This window comes from Nanorana parkeri, unplaced genomic scaffold (genome assembly GCF_000935625.1).
Source record: "Nanorana parkeri isolate BGI_ZX_2015 unplaced genomic scaffold, ASM93562v1 scaffold509, whole genome shotgun sequence".
Taxonomy (NCBI): Eukaryota; Metazoa; Chordata; class Amphibia; order Anura; family Dicroglossidae; genus Nanorana; species Nanorana parkeri.
The window spans coordinates 1,086,327-1,105,635 of NW_017306777.1; the positions used below are offsets into that span (position 1 = coordinate 1,086,327).

Sequence of the window (19,309 nt, forward strand, 5' to 3'; positions counted from 1 at the left end):
GGGGGGGTTTGCCCTATTCTAAATGCTCAATGAATTCCCAAAAATCCCACAAGTCCAAAAGTTCTGTATGGAATCTGCCCACTCTGTCATTGCCTCATTTTACCTGGGAGATTTTCTGGCCTCAGTGTACATTAAGGATACATTTTTGCACACCCCCAACTTGTCTGCCCATCAGTGCTACCTGCGTTTTGCTATGGGCATGCAACACTACCAGTTTGTTTCTCTGCGCCTCGGGTCTTCATCAAGGTGTTGGCCCCTGTGCTGGCTCTGCTTCAGTTTTAGGGGATCCCCATGGTGAGGTACCTGGATGACTTGCTCCTCAGGGAACAGTTTGCTCAAGCCTTGTCGTCCAACATTCATTGCACCATACAAAACCTGCAGAGCTTCAGATGGGTCCAGCATCTCCAGAACCCATTGCTGGAACTCTCCCATCACTTTGCAGTAGCTGGGCCTGGTCTTGAATACAGCTCTGCCCAGGGTATTTCTTCCTCAGAATAAGATCCTATTGCTTCACTCTCAATTCCCTTCCTTCAGGTGGACTGAAGGAAGGGAGCTGGAGCTCAGGGCAGTTCGGTTAGCCCTTTAATGCTGTATTCCCCCTTACCGATAACTGTACTGGGATCTACTGGTGTCCATGTTCAACAACAAGCTGGGGAGGTTTGCCGCTAGGACCAGCATTGGTCCATGGGAACATTTTGGCTTAAATGATGGCTTAGTTCCTGTGAAACTCTTGCCTTGGCTACTTTCCAGGAGGGAGACGGAGGGTATTCTAGTGATCCTGATTGCTCCCAACCGAAACAGGAGGCTGTGGTACGCAGACATGGTCAAACCCCTGACAGACATCCCGTGGGCACTTCTAGATCATCCAAACCTACGGTGCTAAGGCCTGGTACTCCACCCTGCTTCTTGATCACTGGTTTTAACGACCTGAATAAATAGTGCACTGTGCTTGTAGGCTTAAAACACGCATAAAAACACCATCAAAAAATTCCTTCCTTATAGCACAATGTGATATTCCACCAAATTCAAGTGCTTATGAATATAAATGTGAATATTTTTCATTAAAAAACATTCATAATAGTGACGTGCAAAATGGCAAATTCTTATAATAAAGTCCACTATATTAAATATAAAAGTGACAAGACAACTAAATCCATAAATCACTCCACTTCGTGACTGACTCACACATCAATCTTCAGAGCTACTTACAGTGCTCCTTATTCACCCTCAGTGAATGGATAATGGTCATATATCGTTTTAGGATAGTGTTGGCTTCCTCTTGGTATCCCCTCACTTCAATTAGTATCAGTAACTATCCAGGGTAACAGTTCCATAGATAATATCAGTAACGATCCAGGATATCCCAGTCTTCCAAGTATACAACTGCTGCAGAGTAATTCCCAAGCCCTAGGATTCAGTGTGCACAGGAAGTCACCGGGATTCGCTTGGCTTAAATTATGCCTTCGTTTATCTAAAACTCTTGCCTCGGCTACTTTCCACGAATGGGGACAGAGGGCATTCTAGTGATCCTTATTGTTCCCAACAGACACAGAAGGCTGTGGTACACGGACTTGTTCAAACTCCTGGCATCCAAACCTACTGTGCCAGGGCCTGGTATTCCACCATGCTTCTTAATCACTGGTTTTAACGACCTGGCTGTTGAAGCCAAGTTCCTGAAGAACAAAAGGCCTCTTGGAAGCTGTCATCCCTATGTTTCTGAAAACTAGGTTGTGGACCTCTTGCATGGTCCACTATTGCACCTGGAAGGCATTTTGCTTTCCTCTAGTCTGGTCTAAACCAATGCTTGGCCTTGAGTACCATCAAGGGCTACATTTCGGCCTTGGTGATTCTCCTTCATAGGCCACTTTGCACCCTGTTGAGAAAAAAGAAATTAAACTTTTCAAAAGAAAAGATTTCATGCTTACCTTCCACCCGTAAAGACCTATGCTGGCTAAAGAATCTTCACCATACAACACAGATCACAGAGTGTTGTATGCCTGGTTCCCCACTGTGCACTGTGATTCCACCTGCCAGCCATGTTACTACAGGACACAGTAATGACATAGCAGCCGGCTGGTGGAATGACAAAGCATAGAGGTGGGCCACGTATCTGACACACCTGAAAGTTTGATGATGCTAAATACTCTTCTGCCATGTAGCTTTTCAGGTAAGCCAATTATTCTCATTTTACAGAATTTTTTTTTCATGACAAAGTTGCTTTTAAATAAGCCTTTTTTGTCATTTGTAAAATCGGGACACTCCATCCTGCTCTTGAATATTCATTTCAGCATGTTCTACCCTCTGGGCAACAAGGTCCACAGCTCCCGACTTGCAGCCTGAGGGTGAATCCAGCTGTTGGCTGGGCTGCGCTGCGTACGTGCGCAGAAAATCTAAACTGCTCAGCCAACCGTGTGATGGAAACCTCTCGGAGAGGGTTTTTTTTTCTGATCTTAAAGGAAAACTGTCATGAGAGAAAGATGGAGCCTTCCACTTCATTTTTTGAAAATGCTAGTTGCCTGGCTGTCATATTTTCTTTCTTTCTGGAGAATGCAGTAAACGGAGCTCTCTATGCTGTGGAAATAGAATGGGAGGGGTCAGTAGTTACAGCAGACAGTCCCTGCAACATCAGAGGTCAATGGGTGATTCAACCAACCAGCATCCACCCAAAAACTGAAAGCGGTTACTCTGTCATGTTCTATGTCCATTCAAATAGAAACTGGGACCAGCTGCTGTCTGCTGTAAATGAGTAAGAATAAGGCCAGTCAGCTGTTTAGGATGAGATCTGGAAAAGAGTCAGGTTCACCAAGAGAAGTTGAAATAATGTGAAGACAAAGAATACTCTGGGAAAATTTGATCCTTGGCATAGCTGTAGCAAAAGTGGCACCCGGCTGTGGCAAATTGTCAGCGAACACTTTGACTAAAATAGACAACAAATAGATAGGGGGGGGGGGGAGTAATAACCTCTACTTCCTGTCCCAGTGAACCCCTGTGTGTCAGCATGTGAGATAATTCACCAGGACAGCAACAAAAACCTGGCAGAGGTTTTATTCTAACCTAAAAGCTAGAAACATTATTTTGTCTGGTTTTGCATAAAAGTTTGGCAATGCAGAACAAGCAGATCACACTGCAATTTGTTTTGACATCTTCTGCCTCCATGGACAGAGTAGAGTCTGCGTTGTAGAACAACAAGGATCAGCAAGTGATTTCTACAATGGAATCTATGCTATTAGGATTTGGATACGTTCTAACATGTTGAAATAGCATTACCAGTATAGTCCACCCTTCCTTAGCTCCACTTCCAGGGTGCAGTGCTGTGAGCCTCAAGCTCCCATGGGAAGTAAGGTTGTGCCTGGTGCTGGCTAGACAGATGGCTGTATGAGAAGAGCCACTTTCAATTATAGACACAGCAGAGCCAACAGATGGCAGCGTCCAGCCGACATTGTCATGTGATCCTGACTGATCATCCTTGGCCTGATATATCGGACCGTCACGAGGGCAAAAATCCATGACCTGTGTGCAGCAGCCAGTGATGGTCATTAATATAGTTCATACCTGTCTGTGCTCACATATACTGGAGAGATGTAGACAAGATGCCAAGCTATGAAAACAACAAATATACAATGCTTGTACAGACAGCCCAGAGCACAGCTGTCATATCCCTCTCTGGTGCCCATGAGGCATTCTGTCATATTCTAAGAAGCAAGTTTGGAATAGTCAAAGATCTAAACCTTTTTCAAAAGAGAAAACATTTTCCTCCAGAAACCAATCAGATTTTTATTTTTTAATTATCTTTTTCTCATTCAAATAAATGACAGCTGGGATTTATTTTGACTTGTAAGCACCTGTGTATATGGGCTTTTGTTTGCATCAGAACTGCTTTTGTCCCGGAGTCAGCCGGAGTTCAAAGTAACTTGAAGAAGTCAAATGCCAGTAAAGGTGGCCATACACCTGCCGATTATTGTATGATAATCGCGGGAAATCCCGCAATTGTACAAAAATCGGCAGGTGCATGGAAGGCGTGCGATCGTTTCTACTGTGCGGTTGCACGTCTTTTGTCTTACGAACATGTTTGAAAAGCAGCCAAAAATTGGGGCGGGCTTATGATGATCGCAAGTACGATCTGCCTGTCCAAGATGGGCAGATCGTACGAGCTTTTAATTACCTTACAACCAACGCAAGACGAAAGTCTTGCGATGGTTGTAAAGTGTATGGCCAGCTTTAGGAGGAGGTCCAGTGCAGGTCAAATGCACCTGTGAGGAACTCAAATGAAATTCTGAAGCTAATCAACTTGATCTCAGAGCAATACAAAAATTCAGCTCGTCCATCCAAAAGAAATCCATTTAAAAAACAGAGGTTTATGTTGCTTACAATCACAAATACATGTCAAGGCACCTCTGTAAAGCGTGGTCCCTAAGGCCTGGTTCACACTTAGGCGGCACCATTTTTGTGCATTTGTATGTACTTGAGCAGCATGCGGTTATTTGCGCCTTGTGCAAAACATTGCTCATGAAACATTGCAGGCAATTGAACGCACGTTTAAAAGTGCAAAAATGCTCACGCAAATGCGCAACATGCTTCTACTGTACGTTTTTGGGCATTTCCATTGAAGTCCTATGGGGCAAGAACACGCTTTTAACTGCCCCAAGAAGCTCCTGTACTTTTTCGGGCGTTTGGCTTTTTTCTGCTGGCGTTTTTCTGCTCAGGTGTGAACCAGGGCCATTGAAAGTCATGGGATTTCTTGTTTTAGGCATTTAAAAGTGCTTTTTCAACTGCTCAAAAACTCCTAGGTGTGAACCAGGCCTAACTCTAAATCTATAGTAATACATAAGTTGAGAGCAGGTGCACATAGAGGCAGTTACATTCAACAAACCTGAAGCCCCCAAAAAATCGACCTCAAACACAAGCTGAATGCACTTGAAAGCATGCTTTATTTACCCAGCTACACAAGTCCATTCACAGACATTATAGAAGGTATCAAAGCACTGTATTGCAAGTGTACCAGACATCCCAACTCCCCTGGATGTTTCGGGAGTCTCCCGCTATTACATAGCGGCTTCTGGCCGCCCGGGAGAGAGACATTTTATCCCGGAAAGGTTTACTCTGCTCGATCTAGCAGAGTAAACCTTTCCCTGCTGTCTGGGGGTTTTTTTTCATTATTCTGACATCGGAGCCACCGTCCGCCGTCAGAGTAAAAAAAAAAAAAAAAAGAGCATATAAATGAATAGCTTGATTGCTATTGGCTTTGTCAATTTGCAATAGCCAATAGCAGACTAGCTATTGCAACCGCCCACTGCTGCTGTCAATGAGCAGAGGTGGACCTGAAGTTCTTCATCAGGTCCTCTTCTGCTGATTAACAGCAGCAGAGGGGGGGTGCAATAGCCAGCTTGTTATTGCAAATTACTTTTAAATAAAAAGGACACCTCCCTGAAATTACTTTTCAGGTTGAGATCACTGTTTTACTATCACACTACCCACCTGCATCATGGATCCTACCTCTATCCTGCAGCAGCTAGAAAATGACCAGAATCAAAGAAATGAAAAGGGTCCCGTGATCTCTCATCTGCAACTTTGTGGTGTAATAACACATCCAGATTCAGGGGTATCCCTTAAGTGTCGAAAAATGAATCTGCAGTTAGCTGCGGTGCTGAGGCTGGTGAGTTTCACTGCCATATGACAAGATCCTAACTGCAAGAAGGGCAGGCGGTGCGGAAATCCCACTACACACCCAGACAATGCGACACACTCCTCTAAGTTTCAGGATACAGTCTAATTCTCATAGTATTTTCATGTTGCCTTTGTTATTGCTCTTCCAGTGTCTGTATTCAACCTCCTATCAACTGCACGTGTGCACCAGCTGGAAAAATTACACGGGGAGGAAGCTAAACTCCAGTTAGGCTGCATTACAACTTTTGACAAGTTGATTTTGCCATGTGGTACATGAGAACCTCCTTTCTTGCCTAAGAACAGTTATAATGACTGCGACTCCACATTAAACTAAAGTGAACTTATTTTCTTCTAGTAGCTGTATGGAAAATCATTAAAAACGTATTTATTTTTTCTACGCAGTCTTTAAGGTGTATAATATACAGAGTGACATTCAGAAATTCCCAGCTGAGACGGAATGGCCTTGTGGCAATGTCAGGGTTGTCGGTAGAGCAGCATGTCATTGCTGCAGTGGGGGACACGCGCCGATGTATAACCTTGCTAACTTGATGCCCTTTTCTCTGAAAATGCCTTCTTGTGAAATTGCAGTGGCCTGTGGCAGTTGCCTGGGTGATGTCACCAACCTTTTTTTCTATCTAATCTCAGTACAAATTTAATGATCTTTTTGCATCAAGTTTGCGGCAGATCACTTCGCACATACCAGTCTGCTGTGTGATGTTTCCCCATCTGCACCTGGCGGCGATTTAGAGGTGTGAACACTCTTGTGAATTGGAACAAGCCTTTTAAATGAACCCTATCCCTGCCACTGATGTATGGCATACGGCAGAACACAACTGTTTCTAGCTGGCCAGCTCAGTATGTCATAGGTCGTTGGCTTTCTCCCTTCTGCTATAAGCTCATTGTGCTTTAAAATTTACAAATATTTGTTATTTATTAACTCAATACAGTTTTTTTTTTCTTTTAGATTTGGTCAGAAAAGTATTTTTGTTGTATCCTTGTTAATTTGTATACTTAGTATTCCTTTATTGTGAATGCAATAAACACAAATAAATAATATTGTGATTGAACTGTAAGTATCTTCCTTTCAGCTTTACTTTGCACCTGGTCCTTTTAGTGCCATACAATATGGTGGCTCGTAATCTGGAAATTTAGTTAACTTTAGATTGCGGTGTTCCATCATTCTTCCCTGGAGGAGTAGGGCTTATTGATAAATCCCTGTGCTGTCTCATGCTCCCTCTCCTGGCATCATGTAATCTGCCTTTCTGTCTTGTGCCAGCCCAGCACACACTCCTGGCAGATGCCTTGTGAATGCAGAATGTGCGCTGGGCACACATGCACAAAGAAAAGGGGATGTCCCTTTTGTGTGCGCCTCACCCTGGGACAAATTAGGAGTGCTGCGTCCACACAAACATCCTGACGGCACCACCTGTCACCTTATGGGGGGATCTCTGCACTAATGGCAGCACTGACAAATACCCAGCAATAGAAATTTGAATGTTACTGTTCAAGTGACTTAAATGAGAACTCTGCACTATTCATATATATATGAATAGTGCAGAGTTATGTGCAAACATACCATTAGAAAGGTAAGAAATATTTTAAATACATATATATATATATATTTTAGGTATTCTGTGCGAATGGGAACACATAAGAAACATATAGTGGTGTTTTCTCAAATTTTATTGCAAAAATAGAAATACACTTTAAAATTTCGAGGTGTCCAAAATCAGTCCAACGGAGGGGACAGGCAAAACATAGCTCCTTGAGACCATACATCTGAACAGTGGTCTGCCTGAGCGACTTAAAGATGGTGGTATTAGACGTTGGGGGTGCCCTTGTGGAGCCTATCCGGAATGATAATAAAAAGGAATCGGTCTTTCTGAAAGAAACACCGGGTGAGACATAATGCACACAGCCTGAACCACATCCAGACAATGGAGTGAAATTTCCATTTGATTAACTGGAGCCAGACAAATGAACAGGAGATAATATTTCTGTTTTTTTTCCCTATGCAAGACCAAAAAGTTTTTTTTTTTGCAAGATAAGGCCACCAGTTCAGGCAATTGCCTTGCATAGGTAAAAGCAACAAGGAAAATAAGCTTCTGAGAGAGTAGAAAGAGTAATGTCTTTAATGGATTCAAATGGCAGTTTCTGAAACCAGATTCAGATCCCACAGAGTCACAGCGGAATGGACAATGGTCTTAATCAAAGAGTGAGAGGTCAACAATCTCTAAAATAGAATGTAATGAACAGAGACTTGGCCTTTAATGGTTCTGAGACCCAAACACTGGTCCAGACCCAGCTGCAGGAAGGAGAAAATTCTTCCCACGAAGACACCTTTGGGATAAAAGCCCCTAGACTCACACAAAGTAAAGTAAGCTTTCTAAATCTGATGATAGATTTGCAGTCGGTAGACTGTCTAGCCTGGAGCATCATAGGAATCACAAAATCACACATGCCCCTGTCCCTCAGAATCTTCACAACCTATACCATTAAAGCAAGTGACTGAGAAGCAGGAAGGCAAATTGGCCCCGGGACAGTAGATCTGGATGGTGTGGTAGGGCCCACAGTGTGTTTGCTTGAAGCCATACCAGGTCAGTGTACCACATCCACCTAGTCCAGTCTGGAGCAATGAGAATCCCTGGAATTCCCTCCATTTTGATCTTGCAGAGCAGATGAGGAAGAAGCTTCAGGTGAGGAAAGGCATAGATCAGGGTGTACTAATCTCACTGAGCCACCAGAACATCTATTGCTTCCATTATTAAATCCCTGACATTGGGTACAAACCTATCCAGCTTGTTGTTGAACCTGAAAACCAGGAGATCCACATCTGGCATCTCCCACCTGCGGCACCAGTACTGTAGAGACCACTCCCTTGGGTCCAGATGCTGCCGGTCAAGGAAATCTGCTTGCCAGTTGTCTATGCCTAGAATGTACAAAGCTGACAGGGATGGAACATGCAGTTCTGTCCAGGATTGGAAGTAGTGTAGTTGTAATGTTCTGGAATGATGGACACATGTAATTATTCATCTTTTATGTCCACAGAAGCCAGTAAGTCTTCATGGTGAAGGGAGGCATTCATAGATCTGGGGGATTCCATCCAAAACGTTTGGACCCAAATGTAAACATTTAGTGCCTTGAGGTCTAAGATAGGATGAATCCCACCTGGATTTTGAAACTGGGAATAGGCTGGAATAAACCCCTGAAACCATTCTACCACAGGGACCAGATACTCTGATCCAGAAGACCCTAGTCTGTGTGGAGGCACATGAAGGTAGGAAGTGAGAACACAAGGAGGGGGCAGGGAACACATCTTTGAGTTTGTAGCCCTGAGACACCACCTCCTGCACTCAAGTACCTGAAACAGAAACTATCCAAGTGCCCACAAAGGTCAACAGATGTCCCAACACTGTGAGAAGTGGGGGGAAATTTTAATGCAGGAAGGCTTGTCTAAGAATATGGCAGGCTCGGAATGCCAGACTTGAAGGTGGACAGGGAGCCAGGCTCGGTGGTGGTGGGGAGGTTGGCTCAACATTGAAGTTGAGGATGTTGAGAAACGAAAGGGACACTTCTTGATGAGCACAGAGAGGGAGCTGACTTTTCAGTCTGTTCCTTAGGCTTCTTATACTAAGGAAGGTGAGTGTTCTTGCAACCATTAGCATCCTTGATAAAATTATCAAGAGCCAGTCTGAAGATCTGTCCCTTGCGGGTCACGCGGATCCAATGCTTCTTACAAGAGAGCTCCGCAACCTTGTACTTTAGCCAAAGGACTTATGTGTCACACTTACCTGTGCTATGTTCCATCATCTGTTTTTTTTTTCTTCATTTGTACGTGTTAATTCACTTCCAGCCAATCGCAGGCTCTGAAGCTAGTCCATTCAGATCCTCTGTATTAAAGGGCTAGTGTAACTGTTGCTCAACATTCGAGCAACATCAGTACACTAGCTGCTGGAACCTCTGTCTCCTGAAGGTTACATTTTGCTTCCCAAGGATCCTTGTGACCTGTTGTTATCCCTTTATTGCTGTTTCCAGTGTCTCCTTTAGATTCCTCTGTGCTCCTAGTGCAGGGGTAGTGAATTAAAATTCATGGAGGTCAGGTGACTTACATTTTCTACAAGCCTAGGTCTCAATCATGGTCTAAACGAAACGGTTACTTAGTCCGTTTTTTGGACCGTGGTCTGCCATTTAGGCTGCAATCACCCCAGCAGCTGCACTACAAGGCACAGCTGCTGGTGTGTTGTCCCAGACACAGTGCTGATGCACTAATCCCGGAGCATCGTACTTTGTTTACATTTTTTGTTAGAACTTTATTGAAATGTCACAAGTTAAATTTCATTAAGTTCTATAGGCAAAGCGCCTATACAGCGTGGCTGGCCTCACTGAAAAAAGGTGCAGCATCCATCAGAGTGCCCCCTTGCATTAGTTCTCCACATAAGAGTGCTCCCTTACACCAGATGTCCCCATCACAGTGCCCCCTTAAATTAGATGTCCCCACATTAGAGCCTTCTTACTTTAGTTGTCCCCATCAGAGTGCCCCCTTAGATTAGGTGTCCCAATCCAAGTTCCCCCTTACAATATATACAAAAACAAGGGAGCACTGTGATGGGGACACCCAATATAAGGGGGAATGCTGATGGGGACACCCAATATCATAATAATAATTAGTTATCCCTATCAGAGTGCCCTCTTGCATTGCTTTTCCTCATCAGAGTGCCCCCTTATATTGGGTTTCTCCATCACAGTGCTCCCTTATTTTTGTATTTAATGTAATGGGGCACTCTGATGGGGACACCCAAAATAATAATAATTAGCTATCCCCTTTAGAGTGCATCCTTACATTGTCTGTTCCCATCTGAGTGCTCCCTTATTTTTTTATTTAATGTTGGTGGGCATTCTGATGGGGGCAGCTAATGTTAGGTTGCACTCTGTTGAGGACAACAAATAAGTAGTTGTCCCTATCAGAGTGGCCCCTTATACTGGTTGTCCCTAGAGTGCCCCTCTAAAATGCTGCTGTTATATTCGTTATGGAGATGGAAGAGGTACTGGGAGGGGTTAAGAGGTGGTGCTGGGAGGGGAGCATAGGAGTAGCTGGGAGGTGAGGAGCCAGGAGGGGGGGCAGACTTCGGGCTGCAGGGGAGGACAGAAGATAATATTCTTCTGTCCTCCCTTAATGCTGGTTGGGAAACAAAGCTGACATCATTGGTTGCTAGGAACGCTGAGGGCCAAGCAACCAATGACTGAAGAGGAGTAGGGACCTGTGTGGTCCAGAAAGAACCGCTACTGGGTCTGTATCCGGACCATGGTCTGCCATTTAGGGAACCGCATCCTATTGTGTTCCTGTGTTTATTCAAAGAGACTTCTTTTGTGCCTGTACTCCTGTGCACTGATCACTGTGAGAGGCTCCTTACGTTACAGCATTTGTGTGCACATCATACTACAGTCATTCAACAGTGTGCTTGTCTGAGCTGCCGACATCACCACACCTGCATGCTCTCCAAGTGCCAGCATTCCTGCTTCTGTGTGCCATGCATTCGCCTATTGAGCAAGTTCCCTTTGTGCAGCAGTGCTACAACTGTCTCCCTACTAGTGAATCCTGAACCTTAGTGCTGCACTGTCTTTCTCCTCTGTGAGCCAATGATTCCTGTATCTCAGTGCAGTAATGGACTTCCTCCTCTGTGCACCACTGATTTCTGAACCTCTGCGCTACCACGGTCTCACTTCGCTTGAGTCTGTGCATTCCAAGCCCTGGTGTTACGCCTAACCCTCAGCTATTGCATCCCACTTTCCTAGTGATCTTGTAGCCTCTGCAGAATTCTGTCAGCTGTGTCTACGTGTGTGTGTTAGAGGGCCGCAACCTGGGAGCTGTCCTTCAGCGAAGCCCGTCTCCCGTACGGGGAGCTCTGCTGAATACCTGGAGCTTCTTAGACTCTCTGGCACCTCTATTAAACCCTCACCAATCGTGCAGACATCCTGATCCCTACTCTTCCTGACTTCTGAGCCTTTGGTGTCACCCTGTCTTCTATCAGTGCCTTGCAGTCCCAAAAACCCCAGAGCCTCCATTGCCAGTGAGTACGGTCCGCCGACCATGGCCCTATGCGTATGCACAAACAGAAGACAAATGTAAGAAATAAAACCGGACTCCAGTAAACTGTCGCAACCAAATTTTGTTACAACCATTTGTTCAGTGAGCAAAGGATGAATGGCAGCAGTGGATATATCCCTTTAAGGGATTTGACCAGTCAGACATGTTTTAACCAAATAAAGTCACAGCTAGAATTGGGTGCAGAGAAGGATCAACCAGCAAGTTCGAAGTACTAGAAAGGGCTTCCAACCACTTATTGGTTAAGTCCTTAAAGACAGGTGCATCCTCCTCCATTATAGTAGTTGCCCAGTTAAGGTGAGACAGGTAAGGTTAGTCCTGAATGACCAAAAAACTTAGCCAAGGAGGAGGCAGTGAACCCAGCTACACTTAGTGGAGCAAAGGAGGATTGCAAGGAGGGCAGAGGCTGTAGTAGCAAAGGACAACATGGCTCCAGGCTGCAGACGTCAGAACCATATGTTGGCGTACTAGTAAGCAGCCCCTGAGCTGTTAGTAGAAAGTGAGCTGGGAGCACCCAATACAATAGGACTGTCCTCCCCCATGTTTAGAATTAGACATGTTGTTGCCACAGAGCCTGAAAAGCGCCACACATAAAACCCATTGCCCAAAGGTCACTTCAAGGCTAGCCCGCCAGGATCTAGTCCAGTGTGGTCAGGATGTGGTACAGTTTAAAAGCCAGGCTGTGCCAGATAGCTCTAAATTGGGAGCGGAGATCTGCAGCAGTAGTGTAGAGAAGTCCTTGATTAAAGAAAAAAGTGAAGTAGGAAAAAAGCTAGGGAAATCTTGGGTTAGATTTTAAAACAGCAGAGTTGAAGAAAAGACAACCATTCTCCTAGGACACTAGCAAAAAAAACAGACACACTGGTAGTAGCAACAGTTATACCTTGAGTTGGCCTACAGTATCTAGACCTTCTATAAGGGAGCAATATAACCCAAACGTTTAAGAATTTCCTGTGTCCAGTGGGACAAAGGTTTTGTCTGAAGTTACACTGTAAGTTATCAGTGTGTTATGTGAATCCTGACACATTTTTATGATGCTTTCTTGAGCCTTTCTATATTCTAAGTGTTAGAAAGGTTTATTGTTAATCTCCTTTTGTTATTCTATTCAGTGAACATGACTTGGGTGAGAACGACACTTATGATGTACCTTGTGAGGAGGATGACATTTACGAAGACATCATCAAGGTGGAGAACCAACAACCGATGGTGAGATTCTATAAATAATTGCGTGGTGCTGAATTTAGCTCTGACATATTCCTCAGTGCTGTACAGAGAACCCAATCACATCACTCCCTGCACCAGAGGTGCTTACACTCTAATTGATATAGCTCTGATGTATTCTGCAGTAGAACCCAATCACATCACTCCATGCACCAGTGGTGCTTACGCTCTAAATTATATAGCTCTGATGTATTCTGCAGTTGTTAAGCACCTTGATGATCTTAGCTTAGAAAAAGGAGGGTTGGCGCTGTGCGATCTGCGGATCTCCATGTACGCTCTTCTCTTCAACCCCCTGCTGTCCCTTTTCCAGTTGCCCTGGGGCAGACAGCTAACGTCTGCAATCATGTGGAAACCGAGCAGCCCCCTGCCTAGAACACTTCCACATTGCCTGCTGGCAGCTGACAAGCATGGAGGAGCTGAAAAGGGCAAATGTTAAAGATGAAGCTCAGGAGATGCTGACTCCCTGTACTGGACATGTCTGTACGCCGAATCATCTCCGACAGAACTGTACATGTGCTTGTCAGGGTCCTCGCCGCAGGCACAGCAGCACTTACATATTATAGAATGAAGTTATTTCAACTTGCAGCTGCCAACTGTAATTAAACTACAACTCCCAACAGGATTCTTCCAAGTGCAGAAGATGCAGACAAAAGCATCACTAAATCAGTATGATACTTGAAAAGATATCATTTACTTTATTGTATTAATTATAAACACATATTCCATTAAAAAAAATTCTAATGCAATTACCATTTTTTTTTTTAGCCAACACAGCCAGCCTTGTTAGAGGTCCAGGAATTGAGATACAAATCTCTAGTGTGCAATATCAAATTTTTTTTTTTATGTAAAGTTTCAAAAAGTGCATTTTAATTCCCATAGAAGAATTACTTAGTTTCTACCATACAACTCCAAGCCACCAGCTGTCAGATGTATTAGCACCAATTACTTTCATCTCATTATATTAAACTCCCTACAGAAGACGATCAAAGGAATGTGGTATTACAAAGGTGGCCCTCCAGGCAAGAATATTTGTTATAGAAACAATTCTCAAACACCTGGTGATAAGGGAATTTTAAGAGCAAAGCAGCAACAGTATGTGAGTAGATCCAAATCAGATAAAAGGTTCATTTGACACACGCGTGTGGGGAAAGGCCTTAGTCTGTCATGCCAATTCCAACCCCACTGTAGTTCATACAGCTTATAAAGGTCCACACATCAAGATAAAGATTAGGCTACATCAGGGCTCAAAAATTCCACTCGCCTGCTCGCATTTTGCGAGTAAAAATAAGGTGAGGGCGAGTGGAAATTTGGGTCTCCAAGTACCAACTTGCGGTCCAACTCCGGCCCGCGAGCCGGTACTATGTGGCCCACCGCCAGTTGATATGTCAGGCACACGGTCGCAAAGGTGGATGTGACGTTGTTGAGCAGTGTATTATTGTGCTTTAAGCTGCCCATACACCTTACACCATCGCACGACCTTCGTTGTGCAATGGTTGTGAGGTCATTAAAATCTCGTACGATCTGCACATCTTGGACAGGCAGATCGTACTTGCGATCATCGCAAGCCCTCCCCGCTGAGAGCAGGGCTTCCGATGATTGCAGTGCTGGGTGGGCAGTGTGCGCTTGACAGGTTTTCCAGCGTGCTTGCAAGACGAAAGTCGTACGACCTTATAGTAGAAGCGGTCACACTCTGCCCATACACCTGCCGATTATCGTACGATCGCTGGATCACCCGCGATTATCGTTCGATAATCAGCAGGTGTATGGACACCTTTAGTGTATGTGTATATTAGGCCCCATTCACACCTACAGTATATTTCAGGTGTGATTAGAGATTCCTGTGTCAGGAACTTGCGTTTTCCTGCAGCAGGAATCCCTAATCTGCCGTTTACAAGCGGCAACTATCATAAGATAAGAATTATCATAAGATTATTTAAGAGGGTGTGTTTAGGGGCGGAGTTAAGGTCGGGGCAGGGTAAGGGTTAGGTGGGGCAACTGGTGGCTAGTGACTCTTAAGGCCTGGCTAGTAGCTCAGGACTTGAAATTTTGAGCCCTGGGCTACATCATTGTTCAGTTTAACAATACATCCTGAATCTGCATTATTTGGTCCACACGTATACATGTTTTAGTCTAAAAACTCCTAGAATGGCAATTTCTCCAATGATTTTAAGATAACAGCTAACACCCTACTAAGAAAAGGTGACTTGCAACTTTGTCTCATGAACAAGTGACAAAACATGTGTTAAAGTGTATATTAAATGTTTTAAAGTCTCTAACTGTATTTAATAGTTTGTACATTGGCGTCACAAGGGGGGTGCGGCCCGCACCCGGTTGACACCATAGGAGTGGTGACACCAAAATGACTCAGTCATTTTGGTGTCACCCCCCTCTGAAAAGTCTGGTGCTCGGTCATGGACCGAACGCCCTACTGTATCAGGAGAGAGGAGGGGACCCGGCGGCATACCTTATCTCGCCGGGTGACTGTCCCCTCCTCTCTCTGCCGGCGTCCATCACCAAGATGGCCGCCGTCAGGTATCAGGAGACTGCCACGCGTGGTGACGTCTCGGCGGGGTGACACTCGGTTACCGCTCTGGGTGTCACCCAGCCTTGGGACGCCCCTGAGTATGTATGTTTTTTTTCTTTAATATAATATACATCTAGAATATGATCATATAGTGGAATATCTTTAACCTGTTAACCTTTAGATGGCATATCATTTACTTCTGGTAGTGTGCCTGGTCTTATACCCTATTTAGTGAACATTCTTACTTAGGAGATACATACCATATGTTTCTTTAATCATAATATTACACTGACAAAATAGAATCTGAAAATGTGATTCAACAGGGATCTTCATTTATGCCTACACACTGGTACAACAATATCTCCCTAAAAGGCTCCCCAAAAACATCATTTATTTTGCTATCTATAATTCCCTAAAATGACTGCAGATGCCAAAGCCTGGGGTTTTTATGTAAGCATCATAGCGATAGGGGGAAAGGAAGCACAGGTATAATGGACAGGTACTTACCCCAGGTTGAGCAATCAGTTTGGAACTAGTACTCTGACCAGTAGAGCGATTCTCAGCCTGGGAGGACCCTCTTATGTTCCTATTAGAGAACTGCGTCAACATTTTGGTGTTTGTAAAGAATTTATGTTGATGATTTAGTTGTGAATGTGTTTACTTGTATCGTACTGATTTTAATGGTGCTTCCTAGGCTAAAAAAGATTGTGGTTGGACAATACCTTGGAGGTATACCTTGGATTGCAGACTTGTATTATTTTCGGTCCACATCCTCTCTATGATTAGCTGGTCCTAGGCTTATAGTACTTCTGCTGGTGCAGTTATTTTTTATTAAATCTTTTTTTCCTCTGTTTTGTGTCTTTCCTTCCATGCCTCAGATAAGGTATATGCAGGTAAGAATTTACTCCGACTAAACAGAGACCACAAAACCTCTCTGCTATTCCCTGTGCTCTTCGCTAATTACGCAGACTGCTAACAGGTTGACAGTACACAATGCCTCCATAAGGGGATGCTGTACCAGGAAGTGGGATTATAGCTCTAGGGGCCCTACACCTGGGGAAATTATAAGGCCTATAGAATAAGACTGGCCACTCTGGGTTCCTCCAGAGTATTGCAGAGCATACTGGAGCCTGTAGTTCATCAACAGCTGTCCAATGGAATGTGTGCGGCCCTCTCCCCTTGTGTTGAGGAGTGACCTGTGCAGTGACAACTGGCAGGGAAAACTTGGGAGGAAATTCTTTCCCTCTTATGATATGTTTAATTGATCTGTTTATCTTCCATCAGAAACTGGGGATGACAGAAGACGATAAGAGGAATTGCTGCTTGTTGGAAATTCGTGACACAGAGGACAAATATTACAAGACGTTGGAAGACATCAGAATGGTGAGATTGAGGTGGAGTGGGATCACATCTAGCCATGAAGTACAATATAGGTCACCTGGACATATTTTGTCTTTATATTGTATTAGTGGATATACCATCCAGGTTTGTCCATCATGTACTGTATGCTGTAGGACAGTATTTTATATTCTTTGGTTATTTTGTTACCTATAATAATATTTATTGTCATTTCTTCCTAGAATTACATGGTACCCCTAAAGCAGCTCCTTACACCTGCTGAGACTGCTGTCATTTTCATTAATTTGGAGGTAAGAAGCAGATTTATTTACTGACATAACGAGGTTTTGCTGATAATGTGCCTATTTTTGGGGATGCAGTTTTTGTCACATTGCTCGGTTAGTTTACTAGGAAGGGGCATTGCTCCTGGGAAATCAGACACCCTTTACCAGGTGGCATCTCTCACTCCTAGTGAAATGTTGGGGTATGTATTAGTTTGGTTTATCTTTTGCCCCAACTTTCCTAGATGTCCATGCCTACACATACCCAGCCAGCACTTAGAGGTGCCTGTTAGCATTATTTTCAGCTCACTTACGTTGCTATGCATTATGCACTATGAAAGGAATGATCACGAAAGTGTATCAAGGAAAAAATATTTTGGAGCAGGATGGTTACACTAGATCTGGCTGCATACTCACTTGCAAATCCACCATACACATCCCAACTATTGCTATGGTTTCCTCGATAAAGAAGTCAGAGTCCGTCTTCCTTAAGGTGCCCATATCCATTTAGAAGCCGACGGCCATTTCAGAATTTTTCTGGTATTTGGCTCATATTAAGGTTGCCACCGATTTTAATGGCAAATCTACCATGAAATAGCCAGGATAGACGATACAGTGTTGGAAGGTCTTCTCATTACTCTTTCCTGTTGCCTGGATGATCTGGGCAGTTGGCACCTGTACTATACACCTGTATCTGTCGGATTCAACCGTTGCCATGAATGGTAAAATCTGGCAGATTGTGGTTTTCCTCATGATAGTAGGGAACGTCTCAGGTAACCCAGACTGCTTTGGAAATGGTGGTTTTCCTTTCTACTGAGAGCATTTGATTGCATGCTCTGCCTTAGGCTACATTACATAATCTAATCCTGAACTGTCTGTGCATTGGAAGCTTTTTCCTGAGATAATGCATGTCGGTGGTCTATAAGTATTTGATGCAGACAATCATCCCAGATTTCCTGTGTGTGTCTGTATCCTCAAAGACGTTGCGCCTGTATTTCGTCTCACGGTGTTTGGCGGTAGGTCATGGTGTCTTTTCTTATCCATCTCTTCTTCTGATCTCCTCTAGGACCTCATAAAAGTCCACTTCAATTTCCTGAGAACAATTGAAATGTCCATCATGTCTGGCGGCAGCACCATCGGCCAGGTCTTCCTAGACTACAAGGAGAAGTAAGAAGACAGAAAGCTGTGTTTATACCGTTCTGTATGTGTGCATCATACATTCCTGTGCAGAATATGACTGAACCCTAACTTCACATGTAGTGCACTTTACGCAGACCAAGCGATGTGTCATGATAATTCATGATTGCAGGTTTAACAACCTGAAGTTATAATTAAAAAAAAAGGACATTGCTGAATTGTAACTGTATTCTGCAAATTGCCATATTAAAGCTGAAGCCCCTTATGTAGAAGTGACAAGTGTTTTCTCATGTGGAGCTAGTATAAGTGCCGGAATCCAAGGAGGGGCAGCACTCTGAGCCAATCAGGACTCCGTTGACTGCACAGTGCTGTCAGTATAACATTGTAAACCTTATAGGAGAGAAAGGTGCAGACTGGGGTTGGTTGGGTCACACTATTGTATTACCTAACCATAAGAGAGAGGGTGTTGTTATCCACCTGGCTTTGCTGTCTGGTAGGGTTGCCTTTATGACGAGACTGGCTAAGCGGAAATGCAAATGGTTTGGTAGGTAAGCATTTGATGGGTTAACTACCAATCATCGATTTTGTGTTCTGTTTGGTCTAGCTGTTTTCTGTCTCCTTATGCCCTGAGGGCGTGCAGCAACTGTGCTCAATTTTATATATTTGTAGCTAATTTCATTTAATTCTCACATCTGTTTTTGTATGTATCAAACTCTAAGGTAAAGGTAAATGTGCCAATCTCTTATAGATTTTATATGGGCATCAGGAAGAGCAGAGAAATGGATCATGATTGTAGGAGCTGTTCAGATAATCCAGTAGCTGCCAGGTTGGCTCCCACTTGCAGCAATGAAGACTGAAGCATGTTTTTATTTGTCACTTTTCTTGTGATCTTTTTATCAACTTCTGTACATTTGACTGTCTAAATCCAGAACACAAGCAAAAACAATAACCTAATACAGAAGTGGAGACCATGGAGGGTGTTTATCTTATCAGACACTGATAGTAATTCAGAAGTCCCTGTATTGCAGAAGGGGGGGGGGG

The 19,309-nt window shown here is 43.9% G+C and overlaps 1 protein-coding gene across 1 annotated transcript in view; it reads left to right on the forward strand.

Annotated features, from left to right (window-relative positions):
* LOC108790879 (guanine nucleotide exchange factor VAV2-like) overlaps positions 1 to 18,298 on the forward strand; it is a gene marked incomplete at its 3' end in the record, with an annotated part of 34,646 nt that extends 16,348 nt beyond the window's left edge. The window contains exons 5-9 of the mRNA XM_018561239.1: positions 12,877 to 12,973; positions 16,391 to 16,405; positions 16,797 to 16,895; positions 17,093 to 17,161; positions 18,198 to 18,298. Coding sequence (XP_018416741.1) covers positions 12,877 to 12,973; positions 16,391 to 16,405; positions 16,797 to 16,895; positions 17,093 to 17,161; positions 18,198 to 18,298 — 381 coding nt within the window. The remainder of the gene's footprint in view (positions 1 to 12,876; positions 12,974 to 16,390; positions 16,406 to 16,796; positions 16,896 to 17,092; positions 17,162 to 18,197) is intronic.
* Positions 18,299 to 19,309: the final 1,011 nt, after the last annotated feature.